Source organism: Salmo trutta, chromosome 26 (assembly GCF_901001165.1).
Source record: "Salmo trutta chromosome 26, fSalTru1.1, whole genome shotgun sequence".
In the NCBI taxonomy this organism is placed as follows: Eukaryota; Metazoa; Chordata; class Actinopteri; order Salmoniformes; family Salmonidae; genus Salmo; species Salmo trutta.
In genome coordinates, this window is record NC_042982.1 from 27,703,235 (window position 1) to 27,717,932 (window position 14,698).

The following is a 14,698-nucleotide window of genomic DNA, read 5'->3' on the forward strand; positions in this document are numbered from 1 at the left end:
GCTCTCTCCTTGCACCTCCATTTGAAATGTCGAGGGTTATGGTGTAGGGGTTACCGACCATCATCAACATCGCTGACTCTTTGGAGTTGAGCAAAAGCAACTGAACGGAGGAGGCGATGCAACACATCAATTAGATCTTTATGGGGACTGAAAGACTTTATGGTAAAAGACACGTTTGAAGTGGGTGTGATGGTAGGAAATTACAATTACAGTAGAAGTGGTAGAGGGCCCATATTCCACCAAATGGATTGGGGACAGTGAACATGGTAATACAAAAATTACTGGAGTTGACCAACTAAGAACAAACAAACAGCACTGTCACCCCTATCTACTTGACCCCTCCTGCATAAAACATGAAGGTCCAAAACATGTCTGATGAGAAGAAACAAAGTGTCTTGTTTACTTTCAGATGAGTTAGGAAGTGTTGAATGCTGCCTGTGGAAGTGTTGACCTGCTGCCTGTGGAAGTGTTGACCTGCTGCCTGTGGAAGTGTTGACCTGCTGACTATGGAAGTGTTGACCTGCTGCCTGTGGAAGTGTTGACCTGCTGCCTGTGGAAGTGTTGACCTGCTGACTATGGAAGTGTTGACCTGCTGACTATGGAAGTGTTGACCTGCTGCCTGAGCACACGACCAGCTCTGATATCCTCAAGGTCTGGTCTGGCCTGATCCTGGTTTGCCCATCTAGATGAAGAGCCCTCCAGACAGGAGTTGGCAGTGTGAACCAGACGTGGGGAAGAGGAAGAGAGCTGTCCAAGGGCCTAATGGTTCCAGAGAGGTCCTCAGCTCTGCATGCTCACCACACGCCAGCCCCAATTAGCCAGGTGTACACAGTGTGCCAATCCTTGAGAGGAGAGGGAGAGGAGAGGGAGCGAATGGGTTGGTACTGATTCCCTCCACTAATGTTTGCTCTCCTCCTCAGTGGTCAGATCGATAGAGCCACGGGTCTGAGATAGGGAGGCTGAAACTGACCGAGCTTCATGGTGAGGACGGATGAGGTAGCGAGGGAGGAGGGAAGAGGACAGCAGCTGAGGAGTGTGTAAAAAAAATAAACAACAAACTTCATCTTAATAAGAACATTAAAAAAAGAAAACAGTCCAGCTCTGGAAACGTATCTAGTGAATTTCAATTCAAGGCTGATGTTATGTCTCTTACTGACTGTGTGTCACATGATGTTATGTCTCTTACTGACTGTGTGTCACATGATGTTATGCCTCTTACTGACTGTGTGTCACGTGATGTTATGTCTCTTACTGACTGTGTCACATGATGTTATGTCTCTTACTGACTGTGTGTCACATGATGTTATGTCTCTTACTGACTGTGTGTCACGTGATGTTATGTCTCTTACTGACTGTGTGTCACATGATGTTATGTCTCTTACTGACTGTGTGTCACATGATGTTATGTCTCTTACTGACTGTGTATCACGTGATGTTATGTCTCTTACTGACTGTGTGTCACATGATGTTATGTCTCTTACTGACTGTGTGTCACATGATGTTATGTCTCTTACTGACTGTGTGTCACGTGATGTTATGTCTCTTACTGACTGTGTGTCACATGATGTTATGTCTCTTACTGACTGTGTGTCACATGATGTTATATCTCTTACTGACTGTGTGTCACATGATGTTATGTCTCTTACTGACTGTGTGTCAGGTCATTTGCCCAAGCAACACAATGCAAATGGGAGGCAGGATTTATTTACATTATGGAGACAGCCTGGAGAGTAATGAATGAGGACATGGGCCAGAGTGCAGACTAGATTGGCCATTGATGTGTAATAACTGTCCCCAAGCCTCTCAGCAGCCAGCTAGCCGGGAGAGAAACCAAAGACTGCTCTGTGACATCACCAGTCATTCACACATGAAGAGTGTTAATGTTCTTTAGCTCTGCTTTCAGACCAGACCCACGGTACTGAGTGTTCAAGTAGAACAGGAGAAAGAACTGGAGAAACACAGGGTGGTTCTGTGCAGTGTGTAACAGAGAGGCAGGACAACAAAGGAAGAGGTTTGCTTCTTTTTTGTGATGGTACAAGCCATGTAGAAATACACCAGAGCAGAAATGATGTTTGAAGATGACAGGGGGCTGCATTCACGGTAATGGAGTGTAAATGGATAGAGTTTAGAATTACTCAGATGTATAACTCGAGGGCTTTTGTCACAAACGGGACATAATGTTCCATTCAAAGATGGGGATATGGTAAACCAGATGAACACAGCCTTCAGAAAACCTGCATTGACTGACAGCAGCTGGGGTATAAATCATGCAGAGAGGAAAAGATGGAGGAGAAGAGAAAGGGTGTTTGGTTCCACCGTCCTCTCACTACCTCACCACACCGTCTGGGACGTGTCTAAAGCTCTATCAGACTGAGCCCTCTTCCTTCCCCGGGAGACGGGAACCAACGGCTGCTTTACAATAACACTCATTTCCAATTGAGTGTGTCAAAAGTGAAGCTCCCCACAATTTGGAGGGTATACATGGTCTGAATAGCCTCTGATGGCACAGCAAGAAGCACATTGGGACAGGTTAATCACTCATAATGTGTTGAACATTTTCAATTCTCCCAAATGATATCATTTTCATCAGATCTCGAGAGCATCTATGGTGTTTAATTAAAAGAGATGTTCCCTCTTTCCAGCTTTTTCTTTCCTACGCCATGAAGCAATGCTGATTCCGTCAGATCATTGACACCCAGAGCAAATAGCTTTTTATCTGAGGCAGGGAAAAGGAGAGAAGAACGAGGAGGGAGAGGGAGAGGGAGAGGGAGAGGGAGAGGGAGAGGGAGAGAGAGAGAGAGAGAGGAAGCTGGGTGGAAGTTTATCGCTTATCTCAGGGGCTCCATAATGGTGAGTTTATTCTGAGAATATCAGTGGAATGGCTGAGAAGGGGCTTCTGCAGCACTTGCGGCCAGAGTTCACATTGTGAGTTCACACTGATTTTTAATAGCCAGTAATTAGGGGGGGAGGAAGTTAAAAAAGCTGAGCAGAGCTCGGTTGTGATTTATTTTTGCATGAGTGTGTGTATGTTTGCGTGCATACACACATATAGACAGATAAAGTGTTTGCGTGTTATAGGGAGAAAAACAACCACTACGATTAGAAGAGATTACTGATTGTGACATATTCAGGTCAAGCTCAGAGTTCCGACATGGAAAGCTAAACTAAAACATCAAAGACAGCAAAAATGAGGGCTTCATAATTGGACACTGTGCCAAGCCTCGGACATCAGACCTGGCTTCAGGTTGATGTAGCTTGTTCTGATATTCCAATACAGAGTGATTGACAATGACTTCAAATCTGAAAAATGTATAATCTCTAACACTGATTTACTTTCTTTTACACACACATACATACACACACACACACATACACACAAGCTTGTTCTCAAACCTACCCTTCCTCCCACTTCTGGGTATCTGGGGTGATTTATCATTGCAAAATTAAAAGCTGTCCTCTGAGCTCACACAGAACAGGGAATACAGGCGGGAGTTTTTGTTCAATTCACTACATTACATGCATACTTCCTATGTTCAGATCTAATCGATTCAATACGTTAAAACAGGAGGATTCATTTCTATGTCTATGCGTGTGTGTCCATGTGTGTGTGTGTGTACTCCAAGGGTGTGCATCTATGTGTGTGTGTACATGTGTTTGATGTTGTTCTAGCTGTTGCCAGTCTTTCCTGCACCAGCCGTATGTGTGTCTCTCTCTCCCCCTCTCTTTCTCTCTCTCTATCTCAAATAGCCATGCTGATCTCCCATCAGATCTGTGTCAGTAGATGACAGAGGTGGCAATGCAGGGAATTGCAACCAGACCCCCAGCCCTCCAGTCCTTCAGTCCCCCAGGTCCCCAGCCCTCCAGACCCATATCCCCCCAGCCCTTCAGACCTCCAGACCCCCAGCCCTCCAGACCCACAGCCCTCCAGACCTCTAGACCCCTAGCCCTCCAGCCCTCCAGCCCTCCAGAACCCCATCCCTCCAGCCCTTCAGACCTCCAGACCCCCAGCCCTGCAGACCCCCAGCCCTCCAGACATCCAGTCCTCCAGACCCCCAACCCTCCAGACCCCCAGACCCCCAAACCCCCAGCCCCCCAGACCCCCAGCCCTCCAGCCCCCCAGCCCTGCAGACCCCCAGCCCTCCAGACATGCAGTCTTCCAGACCCCCAGCCCTCCAGACCTCCAAACCCCCAGCCCCCCAGACCCCAGCCCTCCAGCCCCCCAGCCCTGCAGACCCCCAGCCCTCCAGACATCCAGTCCTCCAGACCCCCAGCCTTCCAGACCTCCAAACCCCCAGCCCCCCAGCCCTCCAGCCCCCCAGCCCTGCAGACCCCCAGCCCTCCAGACATCCAGTCCTCCAGACCCCCAGCCCTCCAGACCTCCAAACCCCCAGCCCCCCAGCCCTCCAGCCCCCCAGCCCTGCAGACCCCCAGCCCTCCAGACATCCAGTCCTCCAGACCCCCAGCCCTCCAGAACCCCAGCCCTTCAGCCCTTCAGTCCTCCAAACCCACAGCCCTCCAGACCCCCAGCCTTCCATTCCTCCAGTTCAGTGCCAGGCAAGTTTTTTTTAATCAGCGCCTCAATCTGGAGAAAATAAACATGGAGCGTGACCCCAAAACTCAGACATGATCAAAACTCCCCTTTCCAGTCCACTGTCCCCCCACTCATACGTCATGGTGGTGCCAGAGAGATGTGGGAGGTGTCTGAGCACAGGGAGCTGTCTCACACGGACATTATAAGGGGCAGAGAGGAATAGGATGTTCCTGGGACAGGGAACTGATTCTCTCATGTCCCCATTATGATTACAGTCCACCCCGAGGACCATTACCAAGAGGGGATGCTCAAAAGCGACAGCATCAATGGCCTCATGCGCCCCCTAATGGCCAATACAGACACAGCACTCTGCAGTGTCAATGATAGCTCTGATTGTATTGTAATTTTCATTATTATCAGAGAGGAGCAGTAGGGGGTGTGCATTCTCGCTGTGAGCAGACACAAACGGCCACTTCCCTTGTGATTCTCACAAACACAGCATAAAACCAGTAGAAACACACAATGTACTTTGAAACAGCATATTGACATCAGAGCCCCTGACACAGAACTACGCAGGCTTATGCATCCAGCCCTCAATTAATGCAGCCTATGAGATAAATTACATCTATGGACAGATTGTATACACACTGAGTGTACAAAACATTAGGAACACCTTCCTAATATTAAGTTGCACCCCCTTTTGCCCTCAGAACTGCCTCAATTCATCGGAGCATGGACTCTACAAGGTGTCGAAAGCATTCCACAGGGATGCTGGCCCATGTTGACTCCAATGCTTCCCACAGTTATGTCAAGTTGGCTGGATGTCCTTTGGGTGGTGGACCCTTCTTGATACACACGGGAAACTGTTGAGCGTGAAAAACCCCCCAGTTGCAGTTCTTGACAAACACAAACCAGTGCGCCTGGCACCTATTACCATACCCCGTTCAAAGGCACTTAAATATTTTGTCTTGCCCATTCACCTTCTGAATGGCAGACATACACAATCCATGTCTCAATTGTCTCAAGGCTTACAAATACTTCTTTAACCTGTCTCCTCCCCTTCATCTACACTGATTTAAGTGGATTTAACAGGTGACATCAATAAGGGATCATAGCTTTCACCTGGATTTACCTGGTCAGTCTATGTCATGGAAAGTGCAGGTGTTCTTAATGTTTTGTACACTCATTGACATTGACACAAAAACAAAAAAAGATGGAGGATTACTGACCAACCTAAAGTCAACCTATATTTACCTATACTCACCCATTCCTCATCAATTTGTCACCCATTTTTAGCACAGCACAATGCTATCAATTTAATATGGGCTCCTGCTTTTAGCTCACTGAACCTCTCGCTCAGTGCTCAATCTGGACTGGTGGAGCCTCACATTAGCTAGAGTGCTTTTACAGGTGCTTCTGTTCTGCAGTAAAGTGCAGCTTCAGAGGTTCAATAGAAGGTGACTGATAAGGACAGGGAGGCCCACGGACCTCTGAGATCATAAGGTCAGGCTGATGACTTGGGATCAATGCAGAATATGATGCAACATTCTCTCTGGAGACAGGTTTTCCCAGCTGCAGGCATGAAGAAGCTGTAGTAGCTATTAGTTTTATGGAATATCGAATAACTATTAGTAAAACACCTGGATCTAAAAATCTGTGTAAATTGGGGTTATAATAGGTTGATGTATTACTTTATCAGGTAAATACTGTATGTGCATGATTCTTCCAAAGTCTGACATCTCATCCCACAACATAGATACCCTCCCTTTTTTTTCCTTTGCTAATTTCCTGTTCGATTCTATCAAACATCTCAAAAGTAAATTCAATTGAATGACCAATTTTTTGAAATATTCTACAGTATTTATTTTCAATGAGGATTTTACAATTCTTTAATTTGAATTTCAATCATTTCTGATATGACATGAACGGAAATGTAATAGTTTCCAGCCCTTCACAGGGTCACTAAAATATGGGAACAAAACAGAATAGAACAAATTCAGCAGATTGGACAGAAACGTCTGACGGGTCCGTCATGATCGACGTTGTGTGACGTGCATGTTTATGTGAGACTCATGTGAAGCACACCATGGGTGCAAGTCAAGACCAAACCTTTTAATACATATTTATGTGGGTAGAATGATCAGATGCAGGCCGAGAAAATATTGTCTGGTTGTCTTCATAGGTATATCTATTCCTCTTTAAACTATCCCAACCCCCCTACCCGTACAGTGCGCAGCTCGAGGATTCTCAATAAGATAAGATAGTACTTTAATAAATTAATGTCGTCAAATCAAAAGCATGAATAGTGCAGCCAGCTGTAAAACCAATGCAAATCAGTGCCTGTCATTCCAAGGGGGCGACAGGGTAGCCTAGTGGTTAGAGCGTTGGACTAGCAATCGAAAGGTGTCGTTCTGCCCCGGAACCCGCTGAACCCACTGTTCCTAGGCCGTCATTGAAAATAAGAATTTGTTCTTAACTCACCTGCCTAGTTAAATAAAGGTAAAAATAAATAAAATTCTTAGAACTAATACATCTTCTTTCATGATTAGATCTCCTTTGAACAGATTTGTTAAAATATGAGATAGAAGTTGACACATTAATCATGAATTATTCAAAATGATTGGCCCGCTGTGAAGCAAGAATTAATTATATTTGCCATCCATGTAGGTTATAATAATTACCGATTGAAATACACTTCAAAGGGATGATATTTGAGACTAATTAAGATACGTTTACCACACTTAATTAGTCTAAGTTTGTTTAACAGTTATTACAATACTCACAATGATTTAAAGTTTGGATTTGGAACTTGCTAAATTACAATCACTAGTCAATGTATAACTTTTTTAAGGAAATTAGTGTATTTAACTAACCTTATAGCCGATTGCAATTAGTAAGGCTTGTTGTGAATTCTTCATTGCAGGCAATAAATAGGCTACTGTATGACCCAACACTAAAATATCCTAATACTATAGAAAGTAATATGCTACAACATTTGCCTTTAACAGGACGATATGTATATACGTTATATCCTCTCCTTCGAGAATAATTGCCATAACGGTGGAGGGGACCATTTAAACCTCATTAAAGGAGGAAAAACGACTGATAGCCGGCTGACCTCCCACAAACACATCTCCATCTGTACTTTCCCAGATAACCTACCAACAAAAAGGCTCCCACATAATTGGATACAGTGGCACCGTAACACAGGCGGGTCGGGAACAAAATTGCATTACAATATACATGTGAGTAAGCAACCAAATAGCCTTCCGTTATTATTGAGCATCTTACCTTTAGCGCCTATGTCAGTCATCATTGCAAAGAGAACCATCAGAACGACTATGTAATCTTGTGCTGCACTCATTCTTGCTTTCAGTATTGGTCCTCTGCTAATAGAAAGGAATGTCCTTGGGATCAACACTTTTCCTTAAAATGAAATAGAGACTGCTCGTACACCGCAAAAGCCACTTGCTGTGAGACCTCGGGATCGCATACTGCGCAGCACGGGCGCTCCACTGAGAGCTATGTTCTCATGTGGTTATCAGCTGATAGACAGAGACTGTTCAATTTCAACGTTCGCTACATCGATAGATAGATCGTTGGGTATGCCTTTCTCTTTCTTCAAGTCAGCGCACCACGGTCGTTTCAGCACCGCGGACAGCTCCTAGCGACAGCAACTGGAACAACTGAATTCAGAACCATGGAAAGTTTGTACCGTTACCATACATAATGTAATACTACCCTCGTGTAAATTACCTCCGTATGACAATGGCTGTGTTTAGTTCATTACCTTTGATTGTAACATCAATTGACAAATCGACTACACCCTTTTTCAATCGATTACAAACTGATAATTACTGTGAACGCTAACAGTCTTGTTAACAGGCACAATGTAGCACTAGCATTACAATGAAAACATCATGTTGCTCCTAGTTGTAGAACTGTAAATACGTTGTTTATGTTATTCGTGAAAAAGTATTAGTATTTGGAGTTTCTCATTAGTGTGTGGTACTCTGGAAATATATATATCTACAGGAGGGAGAGAGCGAAAGAGACAGTAGACGGACGGGTTTAATAATATAGAATTGTTAAGAGATGCTGCCAGTGCTAAGGTATTGGGAATGGTATTAAGGTATTGTTAAGGTATTGGGAATGGTATTAAGGTATTGTTAAGGTATTGGGAATGGTATTAAGGTATTGTTAAGGTATTGGGAATGGTATTAAGGTATTGTTAAGGTATTGGGAATGGTATTAAGGTATTGTTAAGGTATTGGGAATGGTATTAAGGTATTGTTAAGGTATTGGGAATGGTATTAAGGTATTGTTAAGGTATTGAGAATGGTATTAAGGTATTGTTAAGGTATTGGGAATGGTATTAAGGTATTGTTAAGGTATTGGGAATGGTATTAAGGTATTGTTAAGGTATTGGGAATGGTATTAAGGTATTGTTAAGGTATTGGGAATGGTATTAAGGTATTGTTAAGGTATTGGGAATGGTATTAAGGTATTGTTAAGGTATTGGGAATGGTATTAAGGTATTGTTAAGGTATTGGGAATGGTATTAAGGTATTGTTAAGGTATTGGGAATGGTATTAAGGTATTGTTAAGGTATTGGGAATGGTATTAAGGTATTGTTAAGGTATTGGGAATGGTATTAAGGTATTGTTAAGGTATTGGGAATGGTATTAAGGTATTGTTAAGGTATTGGGAATGGTATTAAGGTATTGTTAAGGTATTGGGAATGGTATTAATTTAATGGTAATGCAGGTAGCCTTTCTTCTGTGTGTTTCACCTAGTAGTGTATCGGTTTCAGGGGGGAATGTCCTTTCTTTCTCCTGAAACCTGTTTACTGTTTGTGGGACCACACACTGGGTACACTGCATCAGATTCCTAACCATTCAAAGCCTGTTAATGAAACTAGCAATTCAGACTAAATAGAAGGACATTTTTGAAGACCTTCATCTCCAAAGCTCTTGATGTGTAGTAGATTCTTGCTAAAAAAGTATATCTTGCCTCATGTTGGATTTGTTTTTCCAGGCTTTGTGTGTGTGTGTGTGTGTGTGTGTGTGTGTGTGTGTGTGTGTGTGTGTGTGTGTGTGTGTGCGTGCGTGCGTGCGTGCGTGCGTGCGTGCGTGCGTATTGTATACTGAACAAAAATAGAAATGCAATATGTAAAGTGTTTGTCGCATGTTTCATGAGCTGAAATAAAAGATACCAGAAGTTTTCCATATGCACAACAAGCTTTATGTCCATCAAATTTTGTGCACAAATGTATTTAAATCCCTTTTAGTAAGCATTTATCATTTGCCAAGATAATCCATTCACCTGACAGGTGTGGCATATCAAGAAGCTGACTGAACTGCATGTTCATTACACAGGTGCACCTTGTGCTGGGGCCAATAAAATGCCTCTAAAATGTGCAGTCTTGTCATACAACACAATGCCTCAGATGCCTCAAGTTTTGAAGGAGTGCATAGTTGTTTTAGGGAATTTGGCAATATGTCCAACCAGCCTCACAACCTCAGACCACATGTAACCACGCCAGCCCAGGACCGCCACATCCAGCTTCTTCACCTGCAGGATCGTCTGAGACCAGCCACCCGGACAGCTGATGAAACTGTGGGTTTGCACAACCGAAGAAAACCATCTCAGGGAAGTTCATTTGCATGCTCGTCGTCCTACACCAGTCTGACCTGATTGCAATTTGGCGTCATAACTGACTTCGGTTGGCAAATGCTCACCTTCAATGGCCACCGGTATGCTGGAGAAGTGTGCTCTTCACGGATGAATCCTGTTGTCAGCTGTACAGGGCAGATGGCAGACAGCTTGTATGGCTTCCTGTGGTCGAGCGGTTTGCTGATGTCAACGTTGTGAACAGAGTATCCCATGGTGGCGGTGGGGTTATGGTATGGGCAGGCATAAGCTACGGACAACGAACACAATTGTATTGTTTCAGCATGATAATGCACGACCCCATGGCGCCAATATCTGTACACAATTCCTGGAAGCTGAAAATGTCCGTGTTCTTCCATGGCCTGCATACTCACCAGACATGTCACCTATTGAGCATTTGTGCGATGCTCTGGATCGATGTGCATGACAGCGTGTTCCAGTTCCTCCTAATATCCAGCAACTTCGCACAGTCAACGAAGAGGAGTGGAAAGACATTCCACAGGCCACAAACAACAGCCTGATCAACTCTATGTGAAGGAGATGTGTCGCGCTGCATGAGGTAAATGCTGGTCACACCAGATACTGACTGGTTTTCTGATCCACACTCCTACCTATTTTTTTAAAGGTGCCTGTGACCAACAGATGCATATCTGTATTCCCACTCATCTGAAATCCATAGACTAGGGCCTAATGAATGTATTTCAATTGACTGATTTCCTTATATGAACTGTAACTCAGTAAAATCATTGAAATTGTTGCATGTTGCGTTTATATTTTTGTTCAGTGTATTTTATAAATTGTGTGTATGCGAAAGAGACGTTGCGAAAGAGACATTGGTCTCAGCGCTGTCAGGTAGCCTAGCGGTTAAGAGCATTGGACCAGTAACTACAAGGTCACTGGTTCAAATCCACAAGCTGACTAGGTGAAATAAATCTGTTGCTGTGCCCTTAAACAAGGCAGCTAACCCTGGTTGTTTTGGATAAGAGTGTCGGCTAAAAGACGTAAACCTAATGTCAAATGTGTATGTCTTGCTTTATTTCAACTGAGGGTGCTGCTAAATGTAGCACTGAACGAGAGTGGCATGCTGTGCGGACACAGAGCAGCCGAGTACTCTGGGTAACTGATCTCACTGGCTGTGTTTGAATGGGACCTTATTCACTATATAGCGCTATAGGGAAAAGAGGGCCATTTCAGACGCAGCTACTGTCTTAGCCTGTATGTGTGGACCCTCAGCTATCGATTGTCTCACCATGAGAATGAGTATGGTATAGTGTTTTTACAGAGACAACATTAGATTCCAAACGAACAAATGTATGCTGTGTCTCAAACTAACCTCTGGCATAGGAACTAGATTTACATTCTCAATGCTGGCTTTGCCCACAAAATCAGCTATAAGTAGCCACACACACGCTGTAAACAAATATGTTCATACATACTCAAATAGTAACAATAGGATTATAATCAAAAGATTGCTCTATGAATAATTGTATTCAAACTATATTCAAATTATGTGCAAGAGGAAAATCTTATTTCATACCATCTGATACATTTAAATAGTGCCGTTTTTACAATCCTTTCCTGTATGCTCATTCCTCCACAACAATAGTTTTCTCTTTGTCAATTTGTGTAATGTCTTGAGGAATCTAATAAGCCCAACATGGTATTGTGCCAGTCATGGTTTAGCTCTGAGCTCAGGGAGTTAGCTGTCTTTAGATGTTGCTCTGCTCTGGTTCTGCTGAAATCCCACGCTCTCCACTCAAAGTCTGCCAATCACACTGTCACTCACTGTCCCAGCATAGACAGCAGCCATTGGAACAGAAAATCAAATCACATACGAAAGCTCTTCATTGTGTGCTTTGGTGAAAGGCTGCAAAAGGCTAGGAGACAGAAAACTATCACAGTAAATATCCAAGGTTTTGGACTTAATTGTTTTTTAGATCATAGGGTTGACCAACGCCTGGGTGACCAACTACAAAAGTAGGCCTTGTGTTATATTGTCCAATAAATAAATCAGATCCTTATACTCATCCTGCAAGTAACACTAATTAACTCACCCCATTGGCTTCATGTTATTTAATTGAATGCAAAATGGGAGTAATACTGGCACCAAATACCCTCCCTCCCTCCCCCTCCTCCACTCTTCCCTTCCTCCCCTACCCCCTACCCACTCCTCCCCTCCATTCCTCCGCCTTCCTCCACTCCCCTCCCCTACCCCTTCCCCTCCCCCTCCTCCCATACCTCTTCCCCTCCCCATTCCTCCCCTACCCCTTCCCCTCCCCCCTCCCCACTCCTCCTCTCCTCCCCTCCTCCCTTCCTCCTATATTAAAGCATCTCTCCACCTTCAGGGGCCTATTTGTCTTAATAAGGAAAAGTGTCCTTGCCAGCTCTATTAGACATCCATCCCCTGAATACATTTCCATTCTGCCCCAAGGATAGATCCCAGTCGCTTCCTTCCTGATGAAGGTATTCTGGCTGCGCAGTCTGTCTGGCACAACAAGGGAATAAGGAAAAAAGAGACAAAAAAATGATCTAATCAAGGTTTTATTCGGCATGATATGCTATGTGGTATAAATAACTAGTTTTCTTTATGCCTCAATACAGACACGGCCAGCTTTCTAAGTGGAATGCGAAGTCTGTACATAACATATCAAGGTGAGACAGGGGGAATCATTAGGGTTTTTGAGATATTTATGTTTCTGGTCATAGCATATCATGTACCAATTGCTTTTATTATGTTGTTCATCCATTCATCCATTTATCGATTATAAAATAAAGACTTTAAAGTTACATATCCTAACAATTTGTATGCAACATCCACAACTAGTTTTCAATTCGTCAAAAAATTGTAGCTGTTTGAACATTCCAACTACGCTCTGCTCAGTGAAGAGTGCTCTACTAATTCTTCCCTCTGTCAGCGTGAGGTAGACAGACTGCACCTTGACCAGGTGTGAGCTGCATAACCAAGACTCCCCTCACCAACCCTGTTGTCACACTACTATTAGTCAAGAGAGAGGAACTGTCTGGAGTCCCCTGTCTCTGATTCAGAGGTGGAAAGAGAAGGGAAAGACAAGGCCTCAGACACAGATCCTCATCCTCTGGCTCTCTTCCTACCACCACTCCCACCTCCACCCTCCTTCTCCAGGTACACATTCATCTCCACCACCCCCACCTCCACCCTCCTTCTCCAGGGACACATTCATCTCCACCACCCCCACCTCCACCCTCCTTCTCCAGGGACAGATTCATCTCCACCACCCCCACCTCCCCCCCTCCTTCTCCAGGGACACATTATCTCCACCAGCCCCACCCCCACCTCCACCCTCCTTCTCCAGGGACACATTCATCTCCACCAGCCCCACCTCCACCCTCCTTCTCCAGGGACACATTCATCTCCACCACCCCCACCTCCACCCTCCTTCTCCAGGGACACATTCATCTCCACCACCCCCACCTCCACCCTCCTTCTCCAGGGACACATTCATCTCCACCACCCCCACCTCCCCCCCTCCTTCTCCAGGGACACATTCATGTCCACCACCCCCACCTCCACCCTTTTTCTCCAGGCACACATTATCTCCACCAGCCCCACCTCCACCCTCCTTCTCCAGGGACATATTCATCTCCACCACCCCCACCTCCCCCTCCTTCTTCAGGGACACATTCATGTCCACCACCCCCACCTCCACCCTCTTTCTCCAGAGACACATTATCTCCACCAGCCCCACCTCCACCCTCCTTCTCCAGGGACATATTCATCTCCACCAGCCCCACCTCCCCCCTCCTTCTCCAGGGACACATTATCTCCACCAGCCCCACCCCCACCTCCACCTCCACCCTCCTTCTCCAGGGACATATTCATCTCCACCAGCCCCACCTCCCCCCTCCTTCTCCAGGGACACATTATCTCCACCAGCCCCACCCCCACCTCCACCCTCCTTCTCCAGGGACACATTCATCTCCACCACCTCCACCTCCACCCTTCTTTCCCGGGACACATCTCCGCTGGCCAGATATTTGCTCTGCCGACGTCCGTGTGCTTGGTCTCCCAGATAAATGCAACGGGAAGCAGAAACCATTTAGCTTGGGGGAATGGAGAGCCTTGCACCATGGCGACACCTGTCTCAAAGAATAATTGTTTCACATGGTGCTTCTGTGTATGCTGACTGGTTCAACAACAAAACATAGAAGAAAAAATTGTGAATTGGTTGGTAGAGGATGAAATCCACTGAACCTGCAACTTCTGCGCTCAAAACTAATTTGTTTCAAATAAATACACTTTCTCTTTCGTTTTCGAGTTTAATTTTGTATGGACACCAGTTATGACAATCTCTTTGGGTGAGCCGGTAATCTCCTTGAACTGAAACCTTCACAGATGCCAAAAAAGTCTCATTATTATGTGATGAAAAATCTAACTAAACCTCCTGTATTTCAGGTATAGCTAACATATAATATGACTTCCTTAAAATGATGCAGGCTTCATATGGTGTATCCTTA

At 44.8% G+C, this 14,698-nt stretch overlaps 1 protein-coding gene across 2 annotated transcripts in view; it reads right to left on the minus strand.

Moving 5' to 3' along the window:
• Nucleotides 1–8,166, minus strand: part of LOC115163572 (seizure protein 6 homolog) — a 146,162-nt gene extending 137,996 nt beyond the window's left edge. For both annotated transcript variants that reach the window (XM_029715567.1, XM_029715566.1), the window contains exon 1: nt 7,823–8,166. In XM_029715567.1, the coding sequence (XP_029571427.1) occupies nt 7,823–7,895 (73 nt within the window). In that variant the 5' untranslated portion in view covers nt 7,896–8,166. The remainder of the gene's footprint in view (nt 1–7,822) is intronic.
• Between the last annotated feature and the right edge of the window lie 6,532 nt (nt 8,167–14,698).